We start from the raw sequence: 13,351 nt of genomic DNA on the forward strand, positions 1-13,351 counted from the left end.
TGGTTCGAATCTTACCGCTGACATGAACTCACCAGGTGATCTTAAGCAAACCACTCTGTCTCCCAGCCTCAGTACTCTCCTCCATCTGCAGTATAGGGGATGATAATACTAACTTGCAGGTTTCACCAACCTGGTGGCCTCCAGATGTTTTGGACTTCAGCTCCCAGCATTCCTGAACTTTGGCCATGCTGGCTGGGGCTCATGGGAGTTGGAGACAAAAACATTTGGAAGGCACCTGGTTGGGGAGAGGTTGTGCTATACAAGTGTTAACTATTAGTAGTGGTTGCATGAGGCTTCATGGAGCTGGGTTGAAGCTCTGAGCGAGTTGCTCACACCCTTGGTGCAGGGCATTCAGATCAGTATTTGTGCATATTAATCATCTGTTTATCTAAGTCATCTTTGCTTACTGATATGTTTCTTCTTGGTAGCTTTTCCCAAAACCACCTGAGATAGGTCCAAGTAACCATCTGTAATTTCTGCTGTTTTCTAGACACTGAGTTGGGTCCGGATTTCATCATACTTAGAGAAGACCTGCTGAAGTCCGTGAATCTTATGTTACTCAGAATTAAATTCCCATTTATTTCAATGGGTCTCCTCTAAGTATGACTAACTCTGGATCCAACCCACTGTGTTACTGCTTGTATTTGACACTGCTAGCTTCAACTATTTCCAGGGGTTTTGGTCTTGATTAGCTATTAACTTGTGGATAATGAAATAACACAGAAGGATGTCAGATTTGTATGTGTGGCAAATATTAATATATTTTGGGATTCAAAAGTTGAGTGATTAGTAAGTGCACAACTCTGTAGTCCCTGGGAGAGCATCCCAAGAACATAGGATGTTTTTGATTCCCCTTCTTGAGATTGTACATACTACTTCCACTTCAGAAGGGGACCAAGATCCAATTCCTCCCCCCTCCTCTTGCAGTCACTGTGCCTGCTTTCTGAGGTTGTAAAAGCGACCTCAGATTACCTTGTAGAAGTCAAAAAGGGGGTTGTCCAGTTTGTGGGGAGCAGGGCGGAGTGGAGAGGTTGGGTTATTATTATATTTATATCCTGCCTTTTCCCCAGTACTGGGACTCAAGGTAGTTTACAAGATTAAAACATGTACAATTAAGACATATAAATAGAAATTACAAAAGTTAAAATAGAATTAAACCTATAGTAAAATTAAAAACATGTTAAAATTTTAAAAACTAACGGGTTAAAAAGGGGAGGTCCAATACATTAACGCTGGTCCAGTATAGGTTCTGCAGAATCCTATGGCCTCTCCAGCCCTGCTCCCACACCCAGCAGCATGACTCCTCTAGGTGGGCTCAGAGGCTGTTCTGGAGGAAGAAGCAAAAACAAGGGACAGGCAGGTGAAAATTGCCTCTGTTGTTCCTCCCACTCTGCTAGCAGCAGCCTGACAGGCGTAGGAATCTTGCAGGCCTCCGAGACCCAAGGCTTCCATCTAGCACATGGCAACCCTATACGTTTGTTCCCTAAGTATCAGGAGGAGTGGCAGATTCAATAGGGTTATATCAAACAGCTTCACTGGGCTTGTTTACCCCAGATTAGCAGCTGATGGCGGGAATGTCTGCCGTAGAAAAACAGTGAAGTTTTCTCACATTTTTAGAAGTAAACTCTGGCCTCTACTTTGAATGGAATGACATCACCAACTAGCACGTTGTTCTCATCATGCCACGAGACATCCATCAGTTTTGGGGACCAGCGATAAAGTACCTCAGGCTTCTAAAGTCTTCTTTTGAGTCCTCCCTCCACACATGTCACACTTTGCCCCATCTTAACCAACAATAAACCCTGCCTTTGTTACAACTTTACTACTGCTGCACAACCCTTTATGGATAATTCTTTATTGCTTCTGCTAGATTATGATTTATGAGCAGCAGTGGCCATAGAGGCTGCAAACTGTGAGCCCTGGCACTGCTCACATACAAAATATACCTTTCTAATGTTGCACACATCCCTGTTGTGCTTGGTGCATATCAAACCATACTTGCATTTTTGAAAACTTGTTGTAGCAATGGCTGCTGGAGATTTTTTTTTAAAGAACTAAGCTGCAATCCTATGCACCTTTACCCAGGAGTAAGCTCCATTGAACTCAATAGGACTTACTTCTGAGTAAACATGCATAAGATTGCTCTGTTAGAATATTTTTAGAATATATTTTCTGATTTTTTTATATATTATCATGATTCTATGTGTCATAAAGTTCTTAGTTTCAGACCATGATGACGCCAGGCTTTTGCTATTATATTATTCCCTTTTTCATCTTAATGTTTACAGAAAGGGGATGGTTGATATTTCTACTCTCTGATCAAATGCAGATTTTTGTCCTCCATTGGACTTCCACTATTTCAATTGTTTATGTAGGCTCTGTTGCTGCATAAACCTTCAACAGAATTTGAGATGTTCCCTTCTGGACACTGAGTCTTTTCTCTTTACAACATAGATCTGTTTTCAATTTAGGTCATCACTTTGCTAGGTGTGCCCAACTCTATAATTCCCTCATCTCTCTGTCTCTTAGCAACTGGTGCTGTTGACTGCCATTTCCAAGCCATATCAAAGTGTTCTCTTGTATTGCTAGATTCTGTTCTCCATAATGGATGCTCTTCTTCATAAAGTGTATTGGTTTCTTTTCTCTCTTTTTTTGTCCTTTTGTTCTCCTGCTGCCACTTCTTATATATTTAGAAAGATATTTTAGAATAATGCTCAGTAATAAATGACTTTTACTTTTCCATTGTTCATGTGAATATGCCAGATAGATCTGAAATATTGATCCCAAACTTTAACTGTTTCTGTAGATGAAAATTTATAGATTTGTGCTTTATGCTTCCCTTACAAGTTACTGCTGTTTTCTTTTATGGACTGCTTAAAATCTTTGCACTTGAATATTGAAGGCTTCCACTTTCACTGGCAGCCACATGTCTTCCCAGAAACGGTAGTTCCAGCCTCAGGAATGCTCATTGTGACGGGGTGATCCAGTACACAGAGATTACGTGGACTTCCAAAAGGCTTTTGACAAAGTCCTTCAATGAAGACTCTTGAGCAAACTTAGCAGGGATGGAATAAGAGGAGAGGTCCTCTTATGGATCAGTAACTGGTTAAAGAACAGAAAGTAGAGTAGGAATAAATAGTAAATTCTCCCAATGGAGGGATGTAAACAGTGAGGGTCCCACAGGGATCTATATTGGGACCAATGCTTTTCAGTTTACTCCTAAATGATCTAGAATTAGGAGTGAGCAATGAAGTGGCCAAGTTTTCTAATGGCATCAAATTATTTGGATGTTCAAAATAAAAAGGGACTTGTTCTGCTGATGCCTGAATGTGGCCAGCTGCGGCTAGCTCCTGTGAAGGGCTCCTCCCCAAACTCTCTCAGGCTCAGCTGTTCTCGATCACAAACGGAGCACAGCAGGACTGTGGGGAGCTCCAAAAGGATTTCTCCAAATTAGCAAAACCAGAGTCTGTGGGAGCATGGCTTTGGAAACATTTACAACAATTGTATTGCAACTTCTGTCTACACAGAAATAAGCCCCACCGAATACAGTAGGGCTTACTCCCAGGAATCTGTGAATATGCATCTGTATTTGCTTTTATTGTATTTGATTTTATTCAAGGTTGGGTATCTTGCTGCTTTATTGCTGGGTTGAAGATACTCTGATCATTTTATTTTTCCCCAAGCCCCCCCCTTTTTTTTTTTGCTGGTTGGTGAGAGTTCTAGTCCAGAGCTAGAGATAACCTGCTTGGGTTATCAATGGTGATACTTCTTTTCCTTAGAAAAAATATGCTTGAACAAGGTAATGAGGGCTCAAAGGAATGTTTTCTGGTGTATTTCTATGGGTCAACCCTTTGCCTGTCATGACCCCTTGGTTCTGTTTCTTGTGACCCATCCTCTGCCCTGGGCCTGAGCCCCAGAACTTTTAGGTACCTGTCACTTGCTTCTGTTGGTGGGAGATCCAGGACAGATAAAAGGAAATGCTTCTTTACACAGAGCATAATTAAACTATGGAATTCAATTCCACAAGATGTAGTGATGGCCACCACTTTGGATGGCTTTAAAAGGGGATTGGACAAATTCAGGGAGGATGAGGCTATCAATGGCACTAGTCCTGATAGTTGTATGCTACCTCCAGTATCAGAGGCAATGTATTATGTACACCAGTTGCTGAGAATCATGGGCAGGAGGGTGCTGTTTCACTCATGTCCTGCTTTCTTGTGAAGAGGTGATTGGCCACTATGTGAACAGAATCCTGGACTAGATGCGTCCATGGTCTGATCCAGCATGGCTGCTCTTATGTCATTTCCTGAAAAGAGAGGTCACCTGAGTACTGCCTTGCTAAACTTGCTTTTCTGACTCTGTTGACGATCTAAACGAATTACCTTCCTTTCCAATGCTATAAATTCCTTCCTTCCTTCCTATCCTTCCTTGAGGTTGGAGTTCAGCATGTTTGCTTAATATCTAATTTGAAAGGGCTTTAGGTCTACCAAGGGGGAAAAGTTGCAACTCAGCCTAATTCATGTCTTTCAATTCTGTCTTCCGCCCACCCCCAGTTGTGACTGGGTTCAGATGTAATGATTCTGGTCCTATAAATGAAGTGTGCAGAGCCTCAGAGCTGAGTCCCCAGTCAGACCCTCTGGGGTTTTCTTTCCCCCAACTGCCGAATCATTTGGTGGCTTCCTAGCTTTCTTGCAGAGTTGAAATACCTCTCTTAAGGCTTAGTTCTTCTTCATGGTCTCTGTGCATCACATCTATGGGCTCTGCGCCTGCACGGAGCTCGATTCGAGAACTTTCCAAGCTTATAATGGTTTTAAGCGGACTGGTAGCACATACACACCACCCTGCCTTAAACTATGGTTTATTATTGTCCCAGAAATAAGCCATGTCCCCTCACACTCCATCTTCCTCCCCTTCCCCCTCCCTTTGCGCACCCACATTGGCAAAGCTGTCTGTTTTTTAAAAATCAGATTCCTGTGACACCCAAAGCAGGAAATTGTTGTTTAAGGACTGACTCCAAACTAGCATTGGGGCCTGTCTTCACTGTGCCCCCATCTTGACTTCCGGTGGCCAATCACCAGTTGCCATCCACCCCGGAATGCCCCCTGGATTGACTACAGAGTGAGGTCAAACGCCAAAAGGGCTGTGGTGACCTTGCTTTGAAGACAAAAGTTGGGATAAGTCTTTGTGGAAAAGCCCCATGGTAGCTGCAAATCAGTGGTTGCATTGTATAGCCGACCCATCACTGATTCACAGCCACTGCAGGGCTTTGAAGATGTATAGACATCTGGTTGGTAGGGAGTCCTTAAAAATCACAGTTTCCTGGTTCAGATACCATGGGAAACTGTGGTTTAAGAAACCAAGAAAACTTTGCCAAAGCTGAGGGGAAGAGGCAGTGGGAGGAAGAAGGTATGTGTGGGCACATGGCTCATTTGCAGACCCATAAACTGTGATTTATCAGACTATGAGCATTAAATCTGAACTGACCCTGTGTGGCAAATGCTAAATTTCCCCTTCCAAATTGAGCATTGTTTCTACTTCAGAAAAAGAGCCAGGCAAAATGGGAGGGGAGTTTCTGAGAACAGGGATACATCCCTTTTCTTCCCTACATTTCTTATTCCAGGTCAGCCTACGAAACATGTGCCTGTTAGCTCTTTGGAATTTAGTACAAAAGTTAGCACACCAAGAGACTTGTTTGCAGGGAACTCAGCGGTGTCTGCTATTGATCGTTTCCTCTGTCTCGCCTAGTTAGCTGCTTCTAGTGTGACAGCCAGCTTCACTGAGAAGCCCAGTTTGTCCCAATGCTATCTCTCCTCCTGTCCATCCCCCAGTTTCTAGAGATTTTCATAGTTCCCAACGGTGCACACAGCAGTATGCACTGATACGTCTTGGTTAAAATCACAGCTGAATGTTGTGCATAAATATCCTCCATTCTGCTGTGGCTGACAAGCCTATCAGGTAGTATGTAAATAAATAATAGAAGCATTTGAGGTGATTTATATTTTAAAAAGTCCTTCTTGAGACACCTTATCTGGGTGCACGTGCAGTTGTGTAACAGTTACATCCCAACACACATACATGGTGTTCTCCTTTCTTTTTCCCACCAATATGGTGTCCTAGATAACTGTTTGTAACACTATTATGACTTAGCACTACAGAGTGTGGAGAGAAGGCGGATTATATATTTCGCCTTGGGTTCCTTGGAGGGAAAAAGGTGGGATATAAAGGCAATAAATAAATAAAATATTGGTTTACCTAAACAGGGTAATGAAAAGAGCAATCCTATAGAATTGCTTGGTTTCCTGGCTCCGAGCTTATTTGGTTTCTTGGCTGCTCATAGACACGGCTCCAAGCTTGGAGCCAGGAAACGGTGCTCCCAGCCCCCTTCTTCTCACCCTATTATTAGTACTAGTATTAGTACTTAATAAAATTAATATACCGCCCCATAACCAAAGCTCTCTAGGCAGTTTACAAATATTAAAACACTGAACATTAAAAATCAATTATTTATTTATTTATTTCATTTTTATACCGCCCAATAGCCGAAGCTCTCTGGGCGGTTCACAAAAATTAAAACCATGAAAGGCATAAAAACAACCAACAATTTAAAAACACAAATACAAAATACAATATAAAAAGCGCATCCAGGATTAAAACCACACAGCAGAAATTGATATAGGTTAAAATATGGAATTAAAACAGCAAAGTTTAAATTTAAGTTAAATTAAGTGTTGAAATGCTGAGAAAATAAAAAGGTCTTCAGCTGGCGACGAAAGGAGTACACTGTAGGCGCCAAGCGAACCTCTCTGGGGAGCTCGTTCCACAACTGGGGTGCCACAGCAGAGAAAGCCCTCCTCCTAGTAGCCACCTGCCTCACTTCCTTTGGCAAAATTTTAAACCATAAAAGCACAAAATTTAAAAACCATAAAAGCATTTACACACACATTTAAAACAACTATGAATTCTCAGCAGGTCCTTGTTATTAGCCTGGCTGTCGCATTTTGCACAAGCTGCAGCTTCTGAACCATCTTCAAAGGCAGCCCCACGCAGAGTGCATTGCAGTAATCTAACTCGGAGTTTATTAGAGCGTAGACAAATCAAGCCAGGTTATGCCTGTCCGGATAGGGGCATAGCTGGGCCGCCAACCGAATTTGGTCAAAGGCATTCTGTGCCACTGAGGCCACCTGAGCCTCAAGTGACAGAGGCTCAAGTAGAGAAAACCAGGGTAGAAAGAACCATGCCAGCTACCTCTCTGTGTTCACAAAACAGTGCAGAGTTGGGGAAAGGAGGTGTTCCCACGGTCAGGGAAGGGAGGAGACTGGGGATGTGGGGCTAAAAGGTATCTCCAGCTGTCCCCATCCCCCTTCCTTCCCCCTCCCAGAAGTCTCTGAGTGAAATCACCTGTCTAGTTAAAATGCAAGACAGGAGGCGCCAGGCACCTCCTGTTGTACCCTGGATACACATAAGTCTCTGTGTTCAAAGGCTTACTTGTACTCAGGGCACATCCCATAGGATTGCGCCCTAAGACAGGCATATTTTGAAATAAAATCATATCGATTTCTAAATATATCACACCTGTATGTAATGAATATTAAAGAAATGGATAGTGACCTCATTTCTACATTTTCTGCCTGATTTGGTTTTGGCAACACAGCTACTGGTCATCAGACTGTTACTGAAGCAAAGTTATCTCATCTCTCTCACTCTCTCCCGATTTTAAAAAATGATAAATATATCTGCATGTCACAAAGCAGTTTGTTTGTATCCCATTAATATTCTGAAGTAGCATTTAATAAACTGAGTTGTCTGCTCAGATATTCTTAAAAGTCATGTTTTCCCCCCGTGGTATTTGCCATGGTTCCTTCTGCCTTTAGCACCTGATGATGTAGATTCTTCTGACATTCGTTGTTTCATTTTTGAATACAAATAATAACTTATTATTTCCTTTGCTCTCTCAGTACATTGTGTGAGTGCTGCTTAGTGTTGATTTGATCTTACAGTGTATTAAAATACATTTTAACCTTTAGCCACATCCTTCTTTCCCCTTTGAATTCATTTCGTTACATTAAATCTCTAATTGTTGTTTTACTAAAAAATTATTTTGCTGATTTTTATGGATTTCTTTCACCCCCACAAAATACAATCTCTACGTATTTCCCCCCACAAAACTGGGAAAAGCCAGTGTGGTGTAGTGGCTAAAGCATTGGAGTGGGAGTCGGGAGATCCAGGTTCTAGTCCCCACTCGGCCATGGAAACCCACTGGGTGACTTTGGGCCAGTCACAGACTCTCAGCCCAACCCACCTCACAGGGTTGTTGTTATGAGGATAAAATGGAGAGGAGGAAGAGGACTATGTACGCCACCTTGGGTTCCTTGGAGGCCTCGGGCCTGGCGCGCGGCTCGCCTTGTGCATGGGGCCAGGGCGGACGGGTGGGCGCTGCAGGGCTCGTGGAGGGTTGTGTGAGGCGGGCGGGCGCCGCAGGCTTCTTGTGGCTGCTGGTTCTGTGCAGCAGAGGAGGAGCAGCTGCGCCTCGCGAACGACCCCCTCCTGCTCCCTGCAAGAAGTGGTGGCAGCTGGTAAAGCCTCTGGGCCCTTGCACGTGCTCCCCGGTTGGCTCCCACCCACATCTCTTCCCTTACCTGCCTGCAATCCACTCCCCATGCATGGCAGAATATTTTCCCCCCATATAAACATCTCTAAAATGGGGTGCGCCTTAGAATCGATGGCGTCTTAGAATCAAAGAAATACGGGTAATATAAAAGCACAAAATCAAAAACTCATCATTAAAACACATTAACACGCTGGAAGTAACAACAACTCCCCATTCCTAACTGTCAGTAAATAAAGCGAAGCAACAGCAGAGTCAAATGCTTGTTTAAAAAGAAATGTCTTCATTTGCTAATGGAACACAAATAAAGCAGAAGATGCCCTTAAGCTCTTGGGGCAGGGACTCTTAAAGCAGCTTATCTTTAAGGATGGACAAGTTCTCCTAAGAGGAATCAGTCCTCCAAGTAGCCAGGTCCCAAGCCATTTAGGGCTTTAAAGGGGATGGCTGGCACCTTGAATTGCTCTTGAAAACCAAGCTGGCATCCAGTGCAGCTGATATAATCAAGGGGTCGCACGGTCCCGGCATTCTGCACTAGCTGAAGTTGAATTCTTGCAGCAGCTTTCTGCACTAGGTGAAGTTTGATTTGGAAAAAGAGAAAGCAGGCCCAGATATGGACAAACAGACCCTACTGATCTTTGAATTCATAAAATTTCCTTTACTCTTGTTGCAGGCCATGTTTGATGGTTTGTCAGATCTCCCCAAGTGGTATGGAATAAAGGAGATGCAAGCCAATTGGCTTGGGGAGTGCGTTGGATGCTATTTTGAGTTTATGTTAAAGGTGAGTCCTTAACAATGGCTGAAAATTGCAGTGATATTTCTCATAATGTATTACAGGTGGCTGAAAGCAGTAAGAACATAACTAGAGATGTTAGAAATAACACATGGGGTGTGGGTAAAGCAGAGAGTGCTCTGAATTGGAGCACTTTGGAGTAAAACCATATGAAAAATATACCCTTGTGAGTACTGCTGTATTGGGCTCAGTGCAGATGTAACATGGCCCAATTTCTTAATCATGGTGAAGAGATAGGAGTGCCAGCGAGAATTCCCTCCCCCCTTCATTTTTGGGAATTAACTATGATGCAGTGTTGCATTAGTATTTTCACTAACCTTGTTTAGTTACAAACTACAGCTTGTAATCATAGGGCCTGTTCAGACATCACACAAAGCCATGGTTAGGCTGCTAATCCTTTTGCAGCAAATGATTAGAGTGCCACCATGCTAAGGAATGGTTCATACAACACACTAAATCATGGTTCACACAACACACTGAGCCATAGCATTTAACTCAAAATGCTTAATCACTGTGGCTGAGCGTGTTGTCTGACCAGGGTCATAACTAAAAGTTTATAAACCGTGGTTTGAGCTAACCATGGTTTCTGAGAATACTGTTGGAACTGTAATACCGCATCATGGTTAGTTGAGAAAATGAAAGAGGGGGATTTGTTTATGAGAGGAGAGAGAAAAGGACCTTGTGGGACAAAGCTGCAGTGGCACATGTATACAAGATAATTTGTATTTAATGTCCTTTGTAATACTTTGCTGGTGGACAACTTGCAGCCCTACCAGATATTTTGGCCTACAGCTCCCATCATACATGACCTTTGGTTATGCTGGCAAGGGCTGATGGGAGTTGTAGGCCAAAACATATGGAGGGCCACAAGTTGCCCACCTTGTTATATACAAATGTTCATGCCACAAACAAATAGTTAATCTAAACACACTTTTACGTTGAGCTTGTCCCCATTTTTTCTGATATATTTGTCTATCATGTACTTCTTATGACAATTTAATTGAGTATACATTGGATGGCGCTAGGTACAGCATATTCAGTGAGGTTTTGCAATTCTTGGGTTGGAATCTAAACTTGGTCTCTAACCAAGACTATTCAGAAAATCTTTCTCTCGTTTAGCATTCTGCCTGTGGCTGCAGTCCCAAACATACTATTGAACATAGCCGGACTTAATTCTAAGCATGCTTAGGATTGCGCTAAACTTATTGGCCTGGTTTGTGTATAATGCTAAGCCATAGGGCCTGCTCAGATGACACACTAAGCCATGGTTAGGCCTCTAACCCTTTTGAAGCAAATGGTTAATGAGCGTTTTTAAGACATGGCTATGTAACCAGCATGGTTAGGAATGGTTCATCCAACACACTAAGGCTACACCTAAGGTTTATCCAAGGATCATCCTGGGTTCATCCCTGCCTGAGAACTGGATGCCCTGTGTGGCACTTAGATGAACAGGTTTGACCCCAGGACAATCCTGGAATAAACCTTAGGTCTAGCTACAGCCTAAGTTATAGTTCACACGAGATGCTAAGCCATAATATTTAGCTCAAAATGCTTAACCACCATGGCTTAGCTTGTCTGAATAGGATCACAGAGGGCATTTTTTAACCAAAGTTTCTTGAACAAGGCAGGATTCGACTCATAGACATTCAAATAAACCACAGTTCATTGGTTTGTTGTGGTCCTCCCTGCCCCTTGTGTGAATGCCCAGCTGCTATACCAAAGTATTCTGCATTGCCCAAGGACTGGTAAAGCATCACCACATAACCAGTTCTCTTATGATTGGTTGGCTGCAGAAAAGGAATGGGAAACATAAATGCACTTTTAGGGACACACTTCACACACACACCCTGAGCAAAAACAACAACAGCCCATTCCCAGTCACTTCCCAATGAAGGCTTAACTAGCCCTCTTTCTTTACCCTTTCCTCCTGGGCGAATGTCCTTTCTTCTGTGGCCATTCTTTCCATAGAGACACACAAGGTTTTTTAATCTTTCGTGGTGAGTGACTGGTGTTGGAACAATAGCTAGAGTCCAAGCTTAGAATATAAAAGGAGATAAGTGGATGGTTGCAGAAACAGGGTTTAGCAAGACGTGATGACAGTTGGGGGAGGCTTTTAGGTGAAATTTTGCATTGCTTGCAAGGTGTGCGTTGAACAGATATCCCTCCTTAGATATGAGTGAAAGTGTTCATGGTCCCTTTGAAAGAAAGGCTACTGCAGAACTAGGCTGCTGGAGAAGAAGACCTTGTCAGTGAGGAGGTAGGCAGGGAAAAGATCCTGTTGCTAGGTGGAAGGAGGTAGGTCTGTTAAAATACAAGGGAGTCTCTTCATGCTGCATACGTGGTTTCATTTTCAAGCCATTCTTCCCTCATGCCGTTATAGCCAGATGAGCAGTGGGGGTGGAGCAATGCAACAAACTAGGATTAAACAAGGATACTAAGTTCAAATGTAACAATACACTATTGTTGGCACACTCCCAAGATTCACAAACCGATGTCAAAATGTTTATGATCCTAGTTAGTTGCTCCCAGACTTTGATTAGAGAGCCTGGTGAGGTCTGGACATACAAACAAACCAGAGTTAGCCTAAACAAACCATGGTTTAGCTTTATGTGGCCATTGTGTTCTCAGAATTTGTCACGTCAGGCGGAATCTGTTCTGAATATGGTCTCTGTGTTTGCAGCTTTCATAAGTGGGTGGAATCTTTAAATATGCTTGTAAGCGAAAATGCCCTGGAGAAAATTATTTTTCCCCTGTTCTTTGTCAGATCAATAACAAACCAACGGGAGAGAAGATAGCAGCCTATGCATATGCACCTGAAGCCATTTATGGCGCATCCCACTTATATATCTTATCTGACCATAGACTATTACACGGAAATAGCTGTCTACGGGAAGTCTTCCAGAAGGAGTTCATCCCAGGCAAAGGTGATTTTCTTCTTGTAGCTTTTTGTTCTAATAGTACTTGATTTATTAAGGCACTATCTCAGATTTGAGCAAAATGGGCCGATGCATATGTAATATTTTTCTAACATGGAACATGCCTGCCAAAAGATAGGCACAAATATATAGCCTAAATTATACGAAATATATCAGTGATGGTACTCTGAAGTCTAGACAAAAAGGCTGGATGCCACAGTTTAGATGGGCAGGGGGGCAGGCAGACAGGTGTACACAGTGTAGCGATTTTAAAAAACCTTTTTAATGCCCCAAATACATGAATTTCCAATAGGTCCAAAAATATATATCGTGCATATACTTTTGAAAAGCAGTGCTTTTCACAAGCTTGCACGAACTAAAGAAGTTATTTACGCTTCAGATACAATTTGTGAGTCAAGTTTCTTGGAGACACGAGGGAACGCCAAGTCCCCCATCTTTTCCGGTATATCTTTGAAGATTTATAGGAGCCAATTTTTGGTCCTATTGGAAATTCATGTACTTGGGACAAAAAAAGTTTTTTTTAAAAAAAATCTGTATAAAAATTATTTTCCCAATGATGAAGACCTTGGGGTGGAAACACGTTTGGGATTATTGTTTGTTGTATGTTTATGGACCATTCTGTTTAAATTTTATCTATATGTGTTTTATGAGTAATATATTTTCTATGGATACACGATTTTATTTCTATAGATATAGCTCCACTTGCATTTGGCACATTGTTTCTAATCAGTTTCCTTAAACCTATTTTGTTCTTTGGAATGTTTTTGGTTTAAGATAAAACTTTTTTATCAGTTTGGGGCGGAGTATAGCAGCAGGCTGGACTTCTTCTCTGTAAAGTCAAGATGCTTAGACTGAGAAGTCAAACCAGAACAGGTGAAACACCCACCAGGTGAAAGGACCAGGTGAAAACCCATTTTTTTGTCACCTGAACACCACCGAACGATCTCCTTCCTGCCAAAACAACAAAGAATCTGTGGCATCTTAAAGGTTTATACCATCGAGGCTTCCTTAGTTCACCTA

At 42.4% G+C, this 13,351-nt stretch overlaps 1 protein-coding gene across 1 annotated transcript in view; it reads left to right on the plus strand.

Moving 5' to 3' along the window:
* Nucleotides 1–13,351, plus strand: part of LARS2 (leucyl-tRNA synthetase 2, mitochondrial) — a 76,603-nt gene that overhangs the window by 23,726 nt on the left and 39,526 nt on the right. Inside the window, exons 8-9 of the mRNA XM_063124152.1 lie at nt 9,276–9,383; nt 12,160–12,319. Coding sequence (XP_062980222.1) covers nt 9,276–9,383; nt 12,160–12,319 — 268 coding nt within the window. The remainder of the gene's footprint in view (nt 1–9,275; nt 9,384–12,159; nt 12,320–13,351) is intronic.

This window comes from Elgaria multicarinata, chromosome 1 (assembly GCF_023053635.1).
Source record: "Elgaria multicarinata webbii isolate HBS135686 ecotype San Diego chromosome 1, rElgMul1.1.pri, whole genome shotgun sequence".
Classification (NCBI taxonomy): Eukaryota; Metazoa; Chordata; class Lepidosauria; order Squamata; family Anguidae; genus Elgaria; species Elgaria multicarinata.